The sequence below is a fragment of the Aspergillus terreus genome, genomic scaffold (assembly GCF_000149615.1).
Source record: "Aspergillus terreus NIH2624 scaffold_6 genomic scaffold, whole genome shotgun sequence".
In the NCBI taxonomy this organism is placed as follows: Eukaryota; Fungi; Ascomycota; class Eurotiomycetes; order Eurotiales; family Aspergillaceae; genus Aspergillus; species Aspergillus terreus.
The window spans coordinates 1,719,032-1,736,804 of NT_165929.1; the positions used below are offsets into that span (position 1 = coordinate 1,719,032).

The 17,773-nt window shown below is 54.3% G+C and overlaps 7 protein-coding genes across 7 annotated transcripts; 3 read left to right on the forward strand and 4 right to left on the reverse strand.

The window, feature by feature from the left end:
• Positions 1-443: 443 nt before the first annotated feature.
• On the reverse strand, positions 444-2,307 carry ATEG_04857 (putative MFS transporter; the record flags this gene model as incomplete). The annotated part of the gene is made up of 6 exons (XM_001214035.1): positions 444-579; positions 643-1,319; positions 1,387-1,553; positions 1,614-1,858; positions 1,915-1,997; positions 2,065-2,307. The coding sequence occupies 6 exons, from the start codon at positions 2,305-2,307 to the stop codon at positions 444-446; spliced, it is 1,551 nt and encodes a 516-aa protein (XP_001214035.1).
• A 1,704-nt stretch (positions 2,308-4,011) lies between these two features.
• Positions 4,012-6,387, forward strand: ATEG_04858 (C2H2 type zinc finger domain protein; the record flags this gene model as incomplete). The annotated part of the gene is made up of 4 exons (XM_001214036.1): positions 4,012-4,629; positions 4,687-4,896; positions 4,952-4,996; positions 5,203-6,387. 4 exons carry the CDS (start codon positions 4,012-4,014, stop codon positions 6,385-6,387), a joined length of 2,058 nt encoding a protein of 685 aa, XP_001214036.1.
• Positions 6,388-7,695: 1,308 nt separating this feature from the next.
• On the reverse strand, positions 7,696-8,961 carry ATEG_04859 (uncharacterized protein; the record flags this gene model as incomplete). The annotated part of the gene is made up of 1 exon (XM_001214037.1): positions 7,696-8,961. The coding sequence occupies one exon, from the start codon at positions 8,959-8,961 to the stop codon at positions 7,696-7,698; it is 1,266 nt and encodes a 421-aa protein (XP_001214037.1).
• Positions 8,962-10,118: 1,157 nt separating this feature from the next.
• On the forward strand, positions 10,119-11,124 carry ATEG_04860 (thioesterase family protein; the record flags this gene model as incomplete). The annotated part of the gene is made up of 3 exons (XM_001214038.1): positions 10,119-10,189; positions 10,230-10,812; positions 10,864-11,124. 3 exons carry the CDS (start codon positions 10,119-10,121, stop codon positions 11,122-11,124), a joined length of 915 nt encoding a protein of 304 aa, XP_001214038.1.
• Positions 11,125-11,444: 320 nt separating this feature from the next.
• On the reverse strand, positions 11,445-12,275 carry ATEG_04861 (uncharacterized protein; the record flags this gene model as incomplete). Its single annotated transcript, XM_001214039.1, has 2 exons — positions 11,445-12,149; positions 12,201-12,275. The coding sequence occupies 2 exons, from the start codon at positions 12,273-12,275 to the stop codon at positions 11,445-11,447; spliced, it is 780 nt and encodes a 259-aa protein (XP_001214039.1).
• A 984-nt stretch (positions 12,276-13,259) lies between these two features.
• Positions 13,260-14,054, forward strand: ATEG_04862 (uncharacterized protein; the record flags this gene model as incomplete). Its single annotated transcript, XM_001214040.1, has 3 exons — positions 13,260-13,295; positions 13,345-13,411; positions 13,468-14,054. 3 exons carry the CDS (start codon positions 13,260-13,262, stop codon positions 14,052-14,054), a joined length of 690 nt encoding a protein of 229 aa, XP_001214040.1.
• Positions 14,055-14,534: 480 nt separating this feature from the next.
• On the reverse strand, positions 14,535-17,017 carry ATEG_04863 (cytochrome P450; the record flags this gene model as incomplete). The annotated part of the gene is made up of 9 exons (XM_001214041.1): positions 14,535-14,657; positions 14,713-14,942; positions 15,201-15,364; positions 15,415-15,578; positions 15,625-15,709; positions 15,757-15,782; positions 15,827-16,147; positions 16,197-16,735; positions 16,801-17,017. The coding sequence occupies 9 exons, from the start codon at positions 17,015-17,017 to the stop codon at positions 14,535-14,537; spliced, it is 1,869 nt and encodes a 622-aa protein (XP_001214041.1).
• Positions 17,018-17,773: the final 756 nt, after the last annotated feature.

The following is a 17,773-nucleotide window of genomic DNA, read 5'->3' on the forward strand; positions in this document are numbered from 1 at the left end:
CAGTGTGACGGGCTAACCCGGCGACTTGCCGATAGTTTTGTTCGGGGGCCCGATCGGCCAGCCGTCAGGAGACACTAGCGTGGTTTGACAGTGTCGCTTTCCCGACCGTACGACTTCGGGTGCGCAACCCGGCGTGGGATAGTCCACTTATAGGGGTGGTACGTATATAAGCAGTGGGATAGACTTTTCGCAGGCGGCTGAATGATTTGCTTTTTCTACTGATATAGCTGTTATTCACCCACCCTACTTTATCTGTCGACACCTTGTCTTGACCCTTGTTCGTTCTCGTTGATCATACTCATCAGAAGTCTGTTCTTCTATCCTATGCACAATCCAATCTATATACAGTCGACGCCCGTTGCTCTGTCACGTCTATATCTATTGGGCCCTCCATGCACGGTCTAAGCTATCCAGTTCTCTTCGAAAACAAAGGGCAAAAAGATCTACTCCATCTCCGGGCGCCATTTCCGGCCCAGAAAGTGCAGGAAAAGGGTCGGTATCACACTAACCCCAACCATCAGAGCAACGCAGACACCTGCAGACTCAGCAATGCCGACGTTTTCGAACATATCCGGGAACCTGTCGTCCGTTAGCATACACGCGACACAAAAAGGCCCTACGCCGCGAACAAAGATGACTCACCAGAACGGACCGAGGAAACCCCAAATCTGCCGAACGAACGTGATGAATACGCCGACGCTAGCAGCTTCCTTGGGGTAACAATCGACGGAGTATGTGATCAGGACGGTGGTAACAATTTGGTTACCGGCGGCGCCGATGGCAATGCCAATGATCGGGGCTACGTTCCAGTGACCTTGCTTGGCCTGGGAAGTGCACACCAGGAAGACAATGGTCCCCACAATGGAACAAATGTAGCCCAGGTAGCTGAGCCACAGACGGTACTCGGGTTGAGGCTTCCGCTGGATCTTCTTCGCACGCATGTTCATCCAGAGGTCGGACATCACACCGCCCAGCTGCTCACCGATGAGCGATCCAATGATAGGACCCAGGAACTGGAGACCCAACTGCTCCGCGTTGAGCTCGAACTTGTGCTGGAGCAGTGCCGGGACCTCGACGGTCGCCAGGACGTTGCTCAAAAGGAAGATCATAGCATAGGAAGCCGCGGGGATCATCACGCAGGGATACATGAACATCGAAAGCGGCCTCACAAATTCGTACCAGGTGAAAGGAGTTGGGTCAATCCGACGCAGCTGCAGATATTCTCTCTTCCACGCCGGCTCCTTGGGATCGGTCTCGCCGTTGATGTATCTGGTCTCGGGGCCAAGGAACAGGTACAAAATGAACTGGACGCCGTTGACCTGTGACACAATCAGCGAGTTGCTCAAGATACTTTGGAGTCGATGGTTCCGTCGCGGATCTACTCACAATTGTCAAGACCCAGTAAATCCACTCATACCCGGCACGGTATACGACGAAACCAAAGATGAACGGGCCCGACGGAATACCCAGGGTAACCAACAAAGTCCACACACCCATATATCGGGCACGGTCTTTTTTGAAGTAGGTTTCCATCACCACCGCACTACCAATAGCTGCCACCAGGAAAACCGTCAGCAGATGTCACCAAAATGGTGTCCCCCTTGAAAACTTACCGGAGGCGGGAGAGATGAAGAAGGCCTGTAAGGCTCTACAGGCAGCAGTCGATGCATAATCGGGGCTCTTAGCGCATCCGATGTTGCACACCATGCTGCAAAACAGGGAAAGAAGGAAAATAGGACGACGACCGAAGCGGTTTGACAACGGCTTCCAGAACAGAGGCGCACCGCCTAGAATGGCAATCTGGAGCGAAGTCAAATAACTCGCTCTCTGGATTGAAACACCAAATTTTTCGGAGATCCTGTGGACCTCAGATCAGCATGGGAAAGTTGGAAGCCTGGGAAACAGTAGGCTTACGTTTCATAAGCTGGAATGATACCAGCGGCAGCAAAGGTGCCCATGCACGCATGGAAGGCTACGAGGCATAAGTTGGCCAGTTTCTAAGTGCAAAGCAACCTGTTAGTCAGGAGTTCACTGGAAAAGGATCTAGCTTCTAGATCTACTCACCTTCCACCCAGGCCAGTTGTAGGGATCAGCAGGATCCATACTCGGGATAGGATCCAGCTCCAGCGTGCCATGTCGTTCCAGTAGATATTCTTGATGCGGTTTGGAGATGCGTGATGCTACCACATCGGCGTAGGAGACAGGGATCCCTGTCTCCGTACTCTCAAGAAGGTCAACCCCGGCCTTTCCCGGCTGATTGGGATCCTGGGGATCCTTAGGGGGCTGCATCTCCATAGACGCAGTCATTGTGAAAAAGTCTGCCCTATTAGGGATAAGGGATGAGAGTAGCAAGGTTGGTTGAGGAACACCTGGAAACCCCGGATTACCTTTGGTTAATGCTACCGTCCAACTCTTTTTAAAAGTCAGACCTGGGGGAAAGGCTGTGCGGAGGGTGAAAGGGGGGCAGCAAGTCAAACGAGCGAGGAAGATCCATAGTGGTTCCTGGGGAGGAGGACCCCCATCTGCTGAATCATGCTCAGCACACACCAGATCCTAACCGAAGGCGAAAAGCTCTGGGACCGATCCACCCAGACATGGCCTCGAACCGGGGCTCATCGGCCTATCACGGATAGGAGACGGGCTCCGGCGGTTTACTCCGGAGTACTCTGGGGAAAGATTCTCAGACACTGACGAGTCGCCGGTATTGTCGTGGAGAATATGCGGAGTGTTCTCCACGGGAGTAGTGCCGACTCAGGGTCAGGACAGCGGTTGACATGACTTTGAGTGGATTGGCTGAACCAAGACGGATATAGCGGGCTGCTTTTGTTCACCAGACGGGTCGGACCAGACTCTGCAGAGACCATAGCCGAGACCGACTCCCGAAGCGGCCGGGGAGGAAATTTGGCACATTAAGCGTGCCGGGAAAATGGATAAGTCTTTTGGAGTGGAGCTTATTCGAAATGAACTCTTGGATAGTCAGCCTCGCATCCATAGACGAGCGACTGTTAGTCTCTTGGCCTCAGCTCAGAACATCCAATCCGTGGCAAGATATTCGGGCCGATCGGATATGCATTACTCTGTAGGAAGGTGTTTACCACCGTAACTTCGCTGGGGATACATTAGCATTGTTGGTAACAATAATAGAAATGACACATGGCTCTCTATTCCGGGACGGCATTATAGTATGTAGTAGTAGTACTCCGGAGTTGGTATGTACGAGTACTTCATGGATGGAGTGGAGTAGAACTCTGTACTCCGTGTAGTGAACCCAGGCCAGGTTCTCTCACAGACCTTGTTGGCTTTCTGTATTCCGGACTGGACACCATCAATGGGCTATATGACGTTGCGAGACCGTTCGTGCATGATGAAGATGTGTGAGTACAGAGAGGAGGATTAATCCTACTCCGACACGTGCCAAATCAGGCTTGTTACACTATTGCCACTCTGGGTTCTGCCCCACAATCCTCCTCCGCCTTCCTCCCCTGGCATTATCATACACCCACGGCCGAAGCTGCATTACTCCGGTATAGCCCTAGGTACTCAACGCTTTATGTCTCAACCACATTGAAGTATTCTTATTGACCGTCTGCATTATCCGCGTGTCTCTCGTCGGCATTCCCGCCACCTTACCTAGCCTCTTGGGGTCACCGGCATTTGCTGGTCGATGTTCAGGAGCGACCCAGCCCTAACTGAGGAATCCATCACTGCTAATTCAGTGACTAAGTCCCATTATTCCCCAATTTCTGCGGGCCTACAATACCTAGTGAATTTTACACCCGTTACACGCGGAAGAGCCGCGCTTCTATCGGTTCCTTATGCCTCAAGCCGCGGCTTCTCCAGGGGTCAAGACCCTGGTATGCCGAGTCTGCCAGAAGGCCTTCTCCAAGGCTGAACATCTCAGGGTAGGCCATCATTATGAACACATTCTGCTAGGCCAAGTGGGGACTTAGCTAACACCGGCAATCAGAGACATGAACGTTGCCGTAGGTCTATGTGCGTTTTCGGCGGATGATGATCGTCATCTGCCGGATGCCCAAACCAGTATACCTTTGCCAGAAGCACAGACAGAGGCTAACTTGGTGCCGCTTTGAAGATACGGGATCAAAACCATTTATCTGCAAGCAGTGTCATCGTCCATTTGCACGCCAAGATGCGCTCACACGGCACGAAAAGCTTCATCTTCGGGCTGCCAACTCGAAGAATGCACTTGAAAAGTCGGTGCATACGGCACCTCCAACCACAGTGCCAGATGCCTTACCTTCATGGGAGACGCCGAGAGCCGCAGCTGATCCTACAATCTCAGCCGCCGTAGACCCTGCAACGAATCATGGTTGGGAGGCATCGTCGGATCACAATGCCGGCCTACAACACCCAGGCTCAGACCTCGATTTTGCGCTCATATGGCCGGACTCGGAGAATTTGTTCCAGAGTATCATGTCATGCGACACGACAGACCAATGGCAGATGCCGCTCGGTGCGCTGCCATTTCCACCCATTGTTCAGGACGTCAATCCCATGAATCTTGGATCCCCTCATTCCTTTGATGACCGTAGTTCGTCAATAGGTACAATACCTTCAGGGGGTAGCCATCAGGCCGTACGGGATGTCACTGAAATGGTGACGAGCTCAGTGAGACATAGGATCCCTGGTATGGTTTTGGCGTAAGCTGACTCTGAACTTATCTAGTCTTCGAGCGTCACCGCCGCGATCAAGTCAACTTCCATCACGTCAGTGTTCCTCGATGAATGTCTACACATGTTCTTTGTCCGATTCATCCCGACCTTCCCAATATTACATCGGGCTACCTTCGTTTTTCGGGAATGTACCCACCCGCTGTTACTCAACGCCATGGCGCTTGGCTCACTATATTTGGGCCCTAAGGATTCTGTTGCCAAGGTGTGTGATTTCGAGAATTAGGCTGGGATATGCCAATCTTGACAATGCGAATTAGGGCGAGGCACTATGGCGATTGGCACACACTGCTGTGGCTACTTCAGTGAGTCCTTCCGTCGTTGGATTGCATGTACATCCAGTTTGCTTATGCTGTCCAGTGGCAATCTTTGATTACTCACCGAGGCCCATATGATACTTGTAACGGCGTCCAACTCCTTATTACTGCCCTCTTGGGGCAAATATACGGAGCTTTGTCGAAGGTATCTCGTGACCCACCAGTCTGCCATAGTCCCGTCTAACATCCCGCAGAATCGGGTTATCCGAACTACGAGCCAAGTCTTTCGGCCCCTTGGTTTTTTCTGGGCACGACATTGCGGCATGCTAGACTGCGAGCCTTTCTCAATGGAAAATCTTCCCTTTCCCAACGCTTCTCCATCAGAGAAAGAGCAAAAATGGCGAACCTGGGCGGCTCGGGAGATACAACAACGTGCGATCCTCGCCTACTATATCCTGGATGGGCTTGTTGCCCAGATGTCAGGTGAAAGTGCTTCCACCCGTCATGTAGCGAATCCACTCAGCCTCCCAAGTTGTGAGGCAGCGTTCGATGCCGGTAATCCGGACGAGTGGTTGGCGCACATGCGTAACCAGAAGGCCGAACAGCCATCCTTCCGGCTAATCTTTCGTTCTCTCTTCCCCCAGATTGGCAGTTTCCGATCTTTGGATTATCAGTTCTCTGCATTCGCCCTTCGTGTTGTCTTGGAAGGCCTCCAGTCGCTTGTGGCCGACTTGGATGAAAGTGATCTTGCTGCTGTTGGTGCCCCGGGTCGTTCGGATGTGAGGCGAGCATTGGCTCAGGTGCACGAGACGATTACCATGAGCACTCATCTGTCAGCACCCGAAAGACTCGAAGTTCTTCTGCGCTGGCATACCATCTGCCTTGATACAATGATCAACTCGACCGCACTTTGCAGGCATGTTTGCTCCCGATACAATATTCCGCAACATGTCTCTGGAGGCTCCCGCGCCGTCAAGTCATGCTTCGATATGGCGAAGTGGGTGAACACCGCAGATGCTCGTCGAGCTTTGCTGCATGCCATTGCCATTCAAGATATTGTAGAACAGCTTCCTCGTGGCCGTGCCCATGTTACCCACATGCCAAGTTCCCTCTTTGCTGCGGCTACGATATACGTCGTGTTTGTTTTGTCGGGAGTAGGCACTGTTCACCTCCCGCGCACGATTGTCTGGCACGATGCACTTCTCTCGCATGCCGATATGAATCTGGGATGCGAGAATATTCGATCGTCAATGGGCACTGAGACCCGCAAATTCGTTGAAGAGGGCCACACAGAGTCTCCACCTGGCGTCGCAGCGGTGCGAAATCTCCTTTATGAGATGAATTCCATGCAGAAGCTGTTCCGTTGTCTCATCTCGCAATGGGGTATTGCCCACGACATGGAAGAGATTGTTGACCAATGGATTTCGCGCTGTCACTAGTCAATTCTGGCGAAGAATTATTCTCTAATTTTGATACGGTTCAGCTTGAGGTTCGATATGGTTTGATCTTTTTATCCCCCAGGCGTCGGGTTTCACTCTCTTTCTGCGGGGGTAACTAACATGGAGTTTCGCATTGGACATGATATTGTTGTTGATAGGAGGACTGCATTATGAGGGATGTATGGACCCGTGGACATATTGGACAAATTCTTACATTTGCATTGGCAACCGTTCAAGAGAAAGATGTTCATTGCTATCAAGAGGTTGGATTTTAGGGTTCTGGACGTTGGCCCACACTGCCTGATCTGTCTTCTGCACAGCAAGCATTCTCTCCACAGACCATGCCTATCTTTCATGTAACACAACCGGTGAGAGAGATGGGCAGGCGCTGGATCATCCTCCAACGATCCGAGCCGAGGCGATCATCATCAATTGACCCAACAGGGGCTCTCCAACCTGGGTTCAAGTGCACGACTTCTGTCGGATTTTGAACCGGTTCAGCGATTTGGACCACATGAGGTCAAGATTTCGACAAGCTAAATGGCGATTATCGCCAAGGATCGTCACGGCCATGGAGCTAACGATCCACCGGCCACGACTCTCTGATAGTGTCTACTCGAACCTATCTTGGTGTAAGACTACATCCGTTGGAAGCTCTTTATTATTTCAGGGTTATCTATGCCAGCGCCGCGGTGCAAGGCTCTATCCGAGTCCTTCAGTCGTGGCAACTTCAGTCTTATGTGTCTTATGTGCCCATGCAGGCACCCCGGGACTTTTGGTAAGACCATCGAACTAGTAGAGGAGGCGTTCAGCGATGGCGAACCGAAGCCCTGGCCTACCCAACCCGGCGAGTCGAAACTCGATAGTCGTATCCAGGAAGCCCGCGAGCGGAACCTGTATGTCAAGGACGTTGGTGATCCTGCCGAGCAGAGGCAGCTGCAGTGGGTGAGAAGACCCTCTCCACGGAGGAGACTGCATTTGTGAGGCTTAGTTCGTAGTGAACTGAAGTGTGGTTGAGAATAGACTGGAATGGAAGAGCCTACAAGGGTCGAGTGCCAGAATAATCACTGTATGAGATTCTTATTGTATCGGCAAATTGGCATCTCTCTATCATACGTAGCAAACAGGAAACAATTGTGCTCGAATATGCAAATGCAACCCAACGGTATCAATCTTGAATGCAAAGGGTATCCAGGCAGTCTGATGCATGACAACAGCGGAACAGAACGATGCTAAAGAGTAACAAAACACCATATGAACGACCATGCTGAAGAACAATAACTAAAAAAGCAAACAACCACCCAGTGCTCAATTGCCAGTAGTCTGTGCTGGCTCCGTATCTTTATTGAGAGAAGCTCTCTTATTCTGCACATTTCGAGCTTCCATCCAGACACCGATTACTTCCTTAAGATTGATGCTCCAGAGCTTGATGATTTCACCGAACATGTCCTCGAAATCATCATCAGTCATGTTCTTATCGCGCTCAAAAATATCAACGCATTTATCGTGCGCTTTCATCAGCGCATCCGTAGCAAGTTTTAGTATAGTCAGGTACTGCCACGCAACGGACCTCGAGGTACTGGCGTTGGGGATCGGTATTTCGGACACCAGTTGCGCCGCACTCTTTTGAAGATCCCCACGACACGCAGTGCTGAGAGTCTCGTGCAGCCTAAGCTCACCCAGTTTGCTGGGCTCCTTCACGGCGTTGGGACGTGATATGTATTTCGACGGGGGAGAGTCCAGGTCGTCACCGGTCTCTTCACGTAGTCTCTTTTTGGTGGTTCGCAACGTGCCGTTGTCCCTGGCAAGGAGTTCCTCTTCCAAACCGCTCGAATAGTCCGATGATTTATATTGCGGATCCTGAGACATCATCCTTTTTAATTTTTGGTCAAAGGTTTCCTGACGTGGAGGCTCTCTGGGGTCTGGGGTCGATGGCCTGTGCTCCAGCGGGGATTGCAGTTCGTCCGCAAATGCCTGTGCGTCATCGGGAAGAAGAGAAACCCACTTCAGGACACGTTCTTGCTTGTATCGCAGCTGGGCCTCGGTTTCGGCATCATAGGCAGACTGTCGTGCCGGCGGTTTCTGCAGACGACGCTGCAGCATGGCTTCCGGGGTTTTCAACTGCTCGTGACTCCGCACACAGACTCCCATCCACTGGTCCACCTCGGCCGCCAACAAATCGTCTATCATTGGAATGCGTCGTCGATTCTCGTCCACAGCTTCCCAGTGCATCTGTCGGTCCGAGACCAGACGGCACATCCAGCGGCGGCAGGACTGCCACGAATACTTCCGCTGGGTCCTCTCCAGTAATTTCTGCGAGACTAGCACCCAGACGTTCTTGGGGTACGCTTTGGGATCGGGGTTGATCATGTATTCGGCACATATCCGAACGAGGGCTCGTTGTTCGTCGAGGGTGAGTCGCTTGCCTCGGCCGTCGATAAAGGAACGGGTCGAGTCGCTTACGGTGGGCGTGGCAGCAGGGGAGGGGTTTTCCGTGTCTGGAAGACGGCGGTCCTGGGGCGGCATTATTGGCGGGGCGGCAGCACCAGACTCCTGAAGTGCCCTCCGCTCCATGACTTGACGCATGTGCATCCGTACATGCTGGGTTAACGTCTCTAACGCCATGGGCTGGGAGGAGGGAGCGGGAAGGAGGAGGCCGGGGGGAGAAAGAGAGGAGGAGGAGGAGGGTGAAAAGGAGATGATGGGGTGATGTGTAAGAAGAGATGGCGGCGGCGGTGGCACCGGAAAAGAACAGGAATAATATTGATCAGGCAAGTGCGGCTGCCCGACAAGCGGCCGCTCCTTCCCTTTTTTGCTTCGATTTTTGCCCCCGCGCCACGCGTGTCGCGTCAGCACACGTGACTGGCCTGTCATTTCGTTGCTTTTACCTTTTTCTTTTCTCTTCTTCTTCTCTCTTTGTTCCCGAACATTCATCTACATACCTAGGTACAAAGGGTTTCGTCACGGCGAAAGTTGTCTGATTCCAAATACCTCGGAGGAACCATGGCTCGGTCCGAATCGAGCAGGTCGGGCATCTCTAATATTACCCGATTGGGCGGTTGACATTGTTGACAGTCCCAAGAACCAGTCGATCATGCCAACATCACAAGATGGTTCCCTCATCAGCCAGGGTTCATCTCGCACTCGATAGGCGCCGATGCAGAAAAAGGCGCTTTGATTGCATCATGGATTGACGACCCCCTCTCTGGAACAGCCTGATCCTTGGATCCACCATTCTCAGGATAATAATAGGACAATGGCATCTGCCTCGGCTGTCACATAGTTCGTCACCCTCCTTTCTCTTCCCAGGTTGGCCCCGGTCGCTGGATTTGCAATGATCTGCCAGCCCACCTTGCTCCAACGCTAGCTATTGGGGAATCGTCGAACTGCATTCCAAGAACCCCTTTTACTTACGGTGATGCTGCGCTAGCATTGCTAGTCACTTGAACTAACTAGGGGCCAAAGTCTCCTGAATCATTTGACGTGCAACCGGCTTTCCTGCATAGCAAATGATGGCTCAGAAAGTTTTTTGTTCAAGGCTAAATTGCCAGAAACCCTGTGTCACTCCTGGTCGGCGCTAGAGTTGGCGCACGTTCTTATACACGTAGCCTAGAACCGAGGCTTCTTCGCCTTGCTTCCTCATTCTGTTTCTCTTTCCTCCTTGTCCCCATTTCGTCGGACCTCATTCGCATCGCGAGACTCAGAACCGCTCCCACCGCGCAACCGCGAGAATGACACAGGGACCATCCCGCCTGTGGGCGGCAGTATCGGCCATGACCGCGCTCGATGGCGCAGCCAATCGGTTCCGAGTGAAGATTGCCCGGGAATGGACGACGCAACAGTATGTTAGCATCAACCAGCCCTATGCGCCTCGGCCAGACTGACCCGAGCAGCTCGGTTCTGGGTGGCTTCCTAAATGCCTTGATGTTATCTGCTGCACAGCGGTTCGCCGCAGCCGAGTTCGGGCCCGGGCGGTTCCCGGATCCCGTCCACGCCTTCGTTCAGTTTCTCAAGATGGTCCCACCAGGCGGGGTCGTCGTCACCTGCGATGCGCTGCGCGTGTCGTCGCGGCAGTGCGTGGTAAAGGTCGAACTAGCCGGCTCGGTCGAGGCATCCGCCGCTACTGCAACAGTCGGGATCATTACCCTCGGTGACATCTCGAAAGAAGCCGGGCTCTCACAGCCCTCTCAATCGGCGGTTTGCACTCCGCCAGCACCGCCGAACCGGGAGACTGAATGCGTCACGATCGATGACCCTGTCGTTGACGCGACGCCTGTAACATCCAAGTTGAACTGGGTGGCACCGCGCTCCCCAGACGGTCTTTGGGGCCATCGTCTGGGCGGCCACCACCGCGAGGTGTGGGTGTCATTCCGCGATGGGTCTTCTATCGACGATATGTATCATTTAGCGTTGTTGTCGGATATGGTAGGTCTGCAAATTATAATCATGCCGTGTCCGTACTCACCCTACAAACAGCCGCTGCAGCCGCCCGCAACGCATCAAGCAGGTTTCTACCTTCGGTACGCACTCTCGACCCTGTGCTTGACGGTCGAGTTTAAGAAACGACCGGACCCGTCCACTCGATGGGTCATGATCCGGTCCAATTCGCACCAGGTTAGCAACGGCCGGTATGATGTGAACATTCAGATCCTCGATGAGGGTGGGGATCTCTTGGCGTTGAGCAACCATGTACTATATATTTCCGAGCTGCGGCCGCGGTCGAAGGCGAAAATGTAGCTGTTTATCGGGGCCATATCAACCATTGGAGTACTCTAGGCTGGCTAGTGAATCAACTGGAGGAAGAGTCCATGCTGACGCACGGCATCAAGCTGGTTACGACGAATGCGAAGGTTATATAACCCTGCTTATGAACCTAATCGATTGTGACCTATCAACCAGACGCGCCAATAAACCGAACGTACATTTTGTCTGGACGCAACAAAACCCGAGATTCGTTCCGATCGTATCTATCACAAAACATTGATCTCCATCCCCCCCTTCCCCTCTCCCCACACTTGATCAGATATGGCAACGCCGGGACCCGCATCGCGAAGACCCTACGCCGCCCCACCATAAATATCATCGAGCTCATACCCCGCAGGCGGGTTGGGAAAATAGAAGTTCTCGAGGCCAAACACGTCCTGCGGCATGCTGGCCGGCTCGACGGTGGCGCGGGCCGCGCTCGGCGCAGGGGTCGCCGCCGGAGCGACAGACCCATCGTCGAACACGGCGTTCCCATTGCCACCGTCCTCAAGCTTGACAGCGCCAAAGACAGACGCAAAGCTGTGCACATTCTCAGGGGTCTCGACCTTAGTCGTGGTGGCGGTCGAGGCAGCGGACGAGATGGAGGCGGGGGTGTCGATGATTTCGAGGTCGGCGTCGAGCATGGCCGCTGCGGCGGTCTTGGGCTCCAGCTTCGGCCGGGGGATCGCCTCGTCATTGTCGTCCACGAAGATGGCGTCCATCAAGCTGCGGCCCTTTGCGGACGCACCGCGCTTGCTGGGCGAGGCGAGATTTCGGGCGACGGCGTCCCGTTTGCCCCGGCCGGAGGAGGAGGGCTTGGTGATGCCGCTGCGCGGGCCGCGGGGGGTACGCGGGGTGGTGGAGGGCGTGTTGCGGCCGCGGGGAACGTCGGTGTGTCCGTTTGCGCGGGCTTCGGCTTTGAGCTCTTCGGCCATTTTGCGATAGCGGCGGAAGCGGCCCTCGATGGCGTCGTAGGTGGCGCCCTGCCCGAACATGGCGGCCATGGTGTTGTAGTCCAACTGTGGGAGTTAGCGTGGGTGTGTGTCAAAGCGGTTGGGGGGTAGAGGTACCTTTAAGCCGGGATGGGCGGCGACGATGCTGGCGAAGAGACGGTCGGTGGATTCTTGCGTTTTCCAGTTGACCATGGTGACGGTTTTGCGTAGAGGATATGTGGGTGGTTAGAGAGGAGGTGGGTTGGATCGGTTTGGCTTGTAGAATGGAGATGCGGGAAGAGATGGAGACGGAGGATGGATGGAGGCCAGTCAAGGAGCTTTATAGGTCGTAGGAGAGAGTGAAGGAGTGTCGGTAGAGAGAGACTGTAGGGAACGAGAACGAAAGGTACCTGGAGGGAAGAGAAGAAGGGCTGCCGACTCTATGAAGTAGGAGAGAAGGCCTCTATAAGTTGAGAGCGGGAGAGAACGGCTTCTTGATAATCGGGAAGGACTGTAGGTTGTGCCAGTAGAAGCCTGACCAGGAGGATGGAGGGAATAAAGAGCCAACTATAGCCTGGGTAGTTGACTATCCCTCCAGGGAACTGGACCTGTATACAACGGTTCCTGGAGAAGGCCAGCCCACCAGCGGCCAGAGAACGGTTCTCGGAAGAGACATCAAACATCCGCTGCAGCCACCACTCCATTCCAGCTCCATGGGATGCATTCCCAATGGTCGAGGGCGCTCGGGGATGCAGGAACATGCTGGGATTTACTTCGAGGGGTCGTTCACCGCTCCTGTCGCAGGGCCTGTTAGCTTCTGTTAGTCGGGCTTCTCTTTGCCGAACGATACCGCGCACATACACTTCCATGTGGAGGATGACAGGGTCGCCATACAAATGTCGCGGGGCGAGCGTGCAGAGGCACAGACTCGTGGGTGCTCCAAGGGCGATCTACATGGATAACAGAACTCTCGACAAACTATCCGTCTGCTTCTCAAGTCTCACAGAACCTCCTTCACAATCACAATCCACCTTCACATCACCCTGCCCTTCACTCCTAGTGTTACTCCCACCGTGAGAAGTGACATAAATTGCCCTCTCACCATCTTCCTCTGGCTCTCTCTCATCCTCCTCTCTCCCTCACCTCACACTCTCCCCCCTCTCTCTTAACATCCCCATTCTACCTCCAACCGCCAACATGCCTATGAAATGGACCCCCGAAAACGACCAGCTCGTACGTCCCTTCGCCTCACCCTAGCTACCCTCCTAATAAACACACCCAGCTTCTCCTGAAGATCCTCGAAACTCATGACCTCTCCGTCGACACCAAACGAGTCGCCGAAGCATGGCGTAAGCCCTCCCTATCCCAACCCACACCCCTATCCACACCCACTAACTCCCCCCAGCCAAAGGCGACAACAAACCGACCCCACGCGCCATCACTGAGCGCCTCGTCCGCATGCGCCAGATCGTGAAGGCCTCCTCCAACGGCAGCGACGGCCACTTCAGCATCGGCAAGGGCACCGCCAACAGCGCCGCCTCGACGCCGCGCAAGCCGCGCTCCACCTCCACCCCCAAAGGCGGAGCGGGGCCCAAGACGCCCGCCTCCAGTGGCAAGCGCAAGCGGCGCAATCCCTACGACGACGGGGACGGTGACTCCGATGATGATAGGGTCGCCGTTAAGATGGAAGCGGACGATCTCGACCTCGACGCCACGCCCTCCAGGAAGAGACCGCTGCAGCCGGCGTTTGCGGGGTTGAATCTGGCGCAGGGTGTGCGCGTCGGCACGACGCTTAAGCTGGAGCCGCGGGATGAGGAGGGTGTGTTTGGGGTGGAGGAGTCGCCGAGCAAGCGGGTGCGCAAGGCGAGTGTCCTGCCGCCGGGTATGGTGAGCTATGATGTCGATGAGGACGAGGGGGAGACTTCGGCGTCGGAGTATCAGCCTGAGGTGGGACAGGGCGAGCAGGAGGCTGATTTTATGATGGCTGCGTGAGGGGTGGTGGGGGTGCTGGCTTTTGTCTGCAGACGTTGGATGCTGTAATGGGGGATAGGATCTACGAGATGTTTCTTTAGTATTGCAGTGCGGAATCTTCGCTCAGCGGTGTGATGCATTTCTCGAGCAGAATTTAAATCCGTAGGCGCATTGCTTTCAAAGGTGACATCCTTGTCCAGAACCAAGCCCATTCCAATCCCAGCGCATAGACCAGCATCCACGTCTTCAATCAAGCGTCCTCCTCATCCTTAACACCCTTGAAATTCTCGTCTTCAGCCTTCATCTTCTTCGCCCTGGGCTCCTCAATCTCAACCGCAACCGCAACATTCTTCTTAGGACGACCACGGCCACGCTTCGCGGGGGACGCAGTCGGGGTAGGAGGAGCCGAAGCCGACGCGCTGCCACTGTCGGAGGGGGGTATCTTAATTTTCTCCTTAAGACGCTGGATGCGATGCTGCACGGCGCTAACGGTGCAATCTGTCATGTGGCCGTTAGAAAAGAATTTCGTAGGATGCGGGATGCAGACGTACCCTTGCCCATGAATTCGGCGAGGGCTTTGTAGTCGAGCTTCTGGTGAGTGGTGGAAAGGACGCCGACGAGCAGCTGGGGGTGTGTTAGCTGTGATTGGAGTGGATGAGGTCTAAGGGATGGGACTTACTCTGGCGTCGGCTTGCTCGTTCCAGTTGATGCCCATTATGGCTGGGAGAGCAGGGTGGGGTGGAGGTTGTTTAGGTGAGTTGGGGGTGGAAGGGTGGTGAGAGGTATTGTAGATGGAGCGTAGACGTTGTGGGAGTGTGGAGGTAGCGTAGAGGAAAGAGGATAAAAACAAGAGAAGGTAGAGAGAAAGCTGAGAGAGGCGGAGAGGGATATAAGAGGAAGAGAAATCAACTGGTGGGAGGTGAAGAGGGAGAGAGTGAACAGTTGGCAGGCCAGTGGAGAGTAGCAGATAGGACAATGCGTCATTCACATCCTTTGCTTGCATTGACTGGATTCTGCACTCATGCCATCCCATATACAGGTATTGCAATCTTCATATTCATCACTCTAGTTATCCAAAAGCGAACTGCTCAGCGCTATGGTATCAATAGAATCATCAGGCAATGATATAAACCCCGTAGACAAATCAAACATGCTCTAATCACTGACCATTGCTCCCCCGCTTGAAGACAAACTTGTTATACTGTTCCGGATGATACGACGAGAAATAGTCGTTATACAACAGTTCCTCCCGAGCCTTAGCCGGGGTCGTCAGATCATCAAACTGGCGGAACACCTGACCCAGCGTCACATAAAGCTCGCAGTATGCGAGACTGTCGAGTCAGCGGAAGAAGTTCAGGGTTGTATAAAACGGAGGACTTACGGCATTCCGACACACTGTCTGGACCCCTTTCCAAACGAAAATAAGAACCGATCCAGCGATCTGGCCTTCTCTGGATCAGTCCAGCGTTCGGGATTGAATACCTCGGACTGCGGGAACAGGTCCTCATTGTGATGCATGATCCAGGAGCTCATGCTCACAACAGTCTATCCAGGTTAGCAAATATCCAAGTCCTAGAGTGCAAGCACCTACCCCTCCAGGCACATGGTACCCGTTGAACTCGGCTCCAGGATCAGGGACGACACGCGGGAGTCGACCGACAACACCAAACGAAAGCCTGTAACCGATTAGAGCCATCCACCGGCAGATAAAAGAGACAATTACCGAAGAGCTTCTTTGATCACACCCGTCTGCAAACATTAGCCACGTTCCCCTTCTGCAGCGCATAACTCACCAAATAAGGCAACTTCTCAAGCGACACAAAGTCCATCTTCATCGCAGGGTCCGGGAAGGCCTCCTTCAACTCCGCCGTCAACCGCTGATAGATCTTTGGGTTGCGCACCGCGTTGTAAGTCGCAATCGTCAGGGCGTTTCCTGTAGTGTCCGCTGCGGCCGCCACGAGAATGTACGCCTCATCCTTGAGCTCCTCCACCGTCGGCACGACGTACCCTTCCGCAGCATCTGGGGAGAGAAGCTGATGGAAGATGGTCGTCCGCGCGGCCTTCTTCCCGTTGTCAACCTCATCTTTAACACGGAGGATTTGCCGACGCGATCCCTAGACACCCATTAATCCAGATACCCCAACCGGCCACCGGCCAACCTACCTCATGATGCAACATCATGCGGGTCAGCGCACCGCTGGTCAACTTGGCTAGCCAGAACGGCGTCCCCAACGCCAAGGGCTGCACAGCAGGAAACTGCTGGAAGAACCAAAAGGCAGGCCCAAAGTCGCGGATCATGTTGAAAAACTCGACGCCAAACTCCTCCTCGTCGAGAAACCCGTAGCAATGGTTGAACGCATAGTCCGTAATGACATCGACGGAGATGGCGCGGAACCCGTGGTGGAGGTCGATGCGACCGGTCGATTCGAAGGCGGCACGCATGCGGCCCACGAGCTTGGCTGCCTTCTCCTGGACGATCTCCTCGAGGTCAAGGACCTTCTTGCGCGAGAAGAAGGGGTTCAGAGCGGAGCGCTTGATGCGGTGCATGTCCGGGCTCGGCGTGGTGAAGGTCGCCTTTTCGGTGCCGAAGGCGCCGTAGAAGGCCGGGTCCTTGCCGTATCGCGAGCCGACGTAGTAGATCTTGTCGCAGTTCTCCGGGTCGCTGAGGTGGATTTCATTAGGGGAGATGCGGACGACAGGGCCTGTGGGCGACGCGATTAGCGATGCGACGGGAGAAGGAGGACGTGCGCAGTACGCTGCCGCATACCATATTGCTCGTGGAGTTTCTGGATTTGGAGATAGAGACGTCCGCCGTTGAGGTTGTACCAGAACGAGTAAAAGTAGAATGCGCGCGCAAAGAATGGACCGGGCACCTTGGCCAGTGGATGGAAATACAGCCGATAGATCACCGTCCAAAGACCGCGCACCACTGTCGCAGCGACCAGCGTGAAGCCTAGCAGCTGGAGGAGGTCGGCGCGAGCCATGCTAGACAGGTGAAAGAGCGACATGGGAGCCCCCGAGGACAAAGTTGGCCGAAGGTTGGCGGATACAGAGGCAAGGGGATGAACGATGAGCGGGGCCTGACCGGTTGTTCTTATATCAGGAACGTGCTAGATGGAGGGCACGGCAGAACCCACTAAACCCCAGCGGGGAGCTTAGTGAACGATCTCCTCCAATTGACCGTGCGATAATGTAATGAATATCGCGGCCTGCCTGGGTGGTACCCTCCCGTTCGACACGCATGTGCTTTGTACGGAGTACGTCGTAGCTGACTGGCGTTGTAGACGCCTACAGCCAAAGCGTCGTGCATCTGAGCCACGCAGTCACTGAACTTGGGTCGTGTATCGTACGGCGACCGTTTACTTCAGACCCCGAACCTGACTCAACCTCGGGGTTGCGGTATAAGGCAACGAGGCGGTCGATGATCTCCGACGTGCAGCGACGTGGCTTTGCATCGCAACTCTCCTTCGAGGGAGAAGAAAACGGCCCAATGACCTGGAACGGCGAAGGAAGCTGCAGAATGGGGCGTTGCCTGGCCATGGAGAAAGGGACTAGAAGCACGAGCTGGTGGACACGAACTCTGCTGCCAATCAGGATCCCCATTGGAGTCGACGCGACTGTGCAGAATTGTTTGTCCGTCTTTCGTTCCATTCCGTTGGTAGATCTGGAGCCAGTTTCGGCTAGAATGCCAAAGAAACGGCATGCTGACCGTTATTTGGCGTTCTGACATTTCCGTGGGA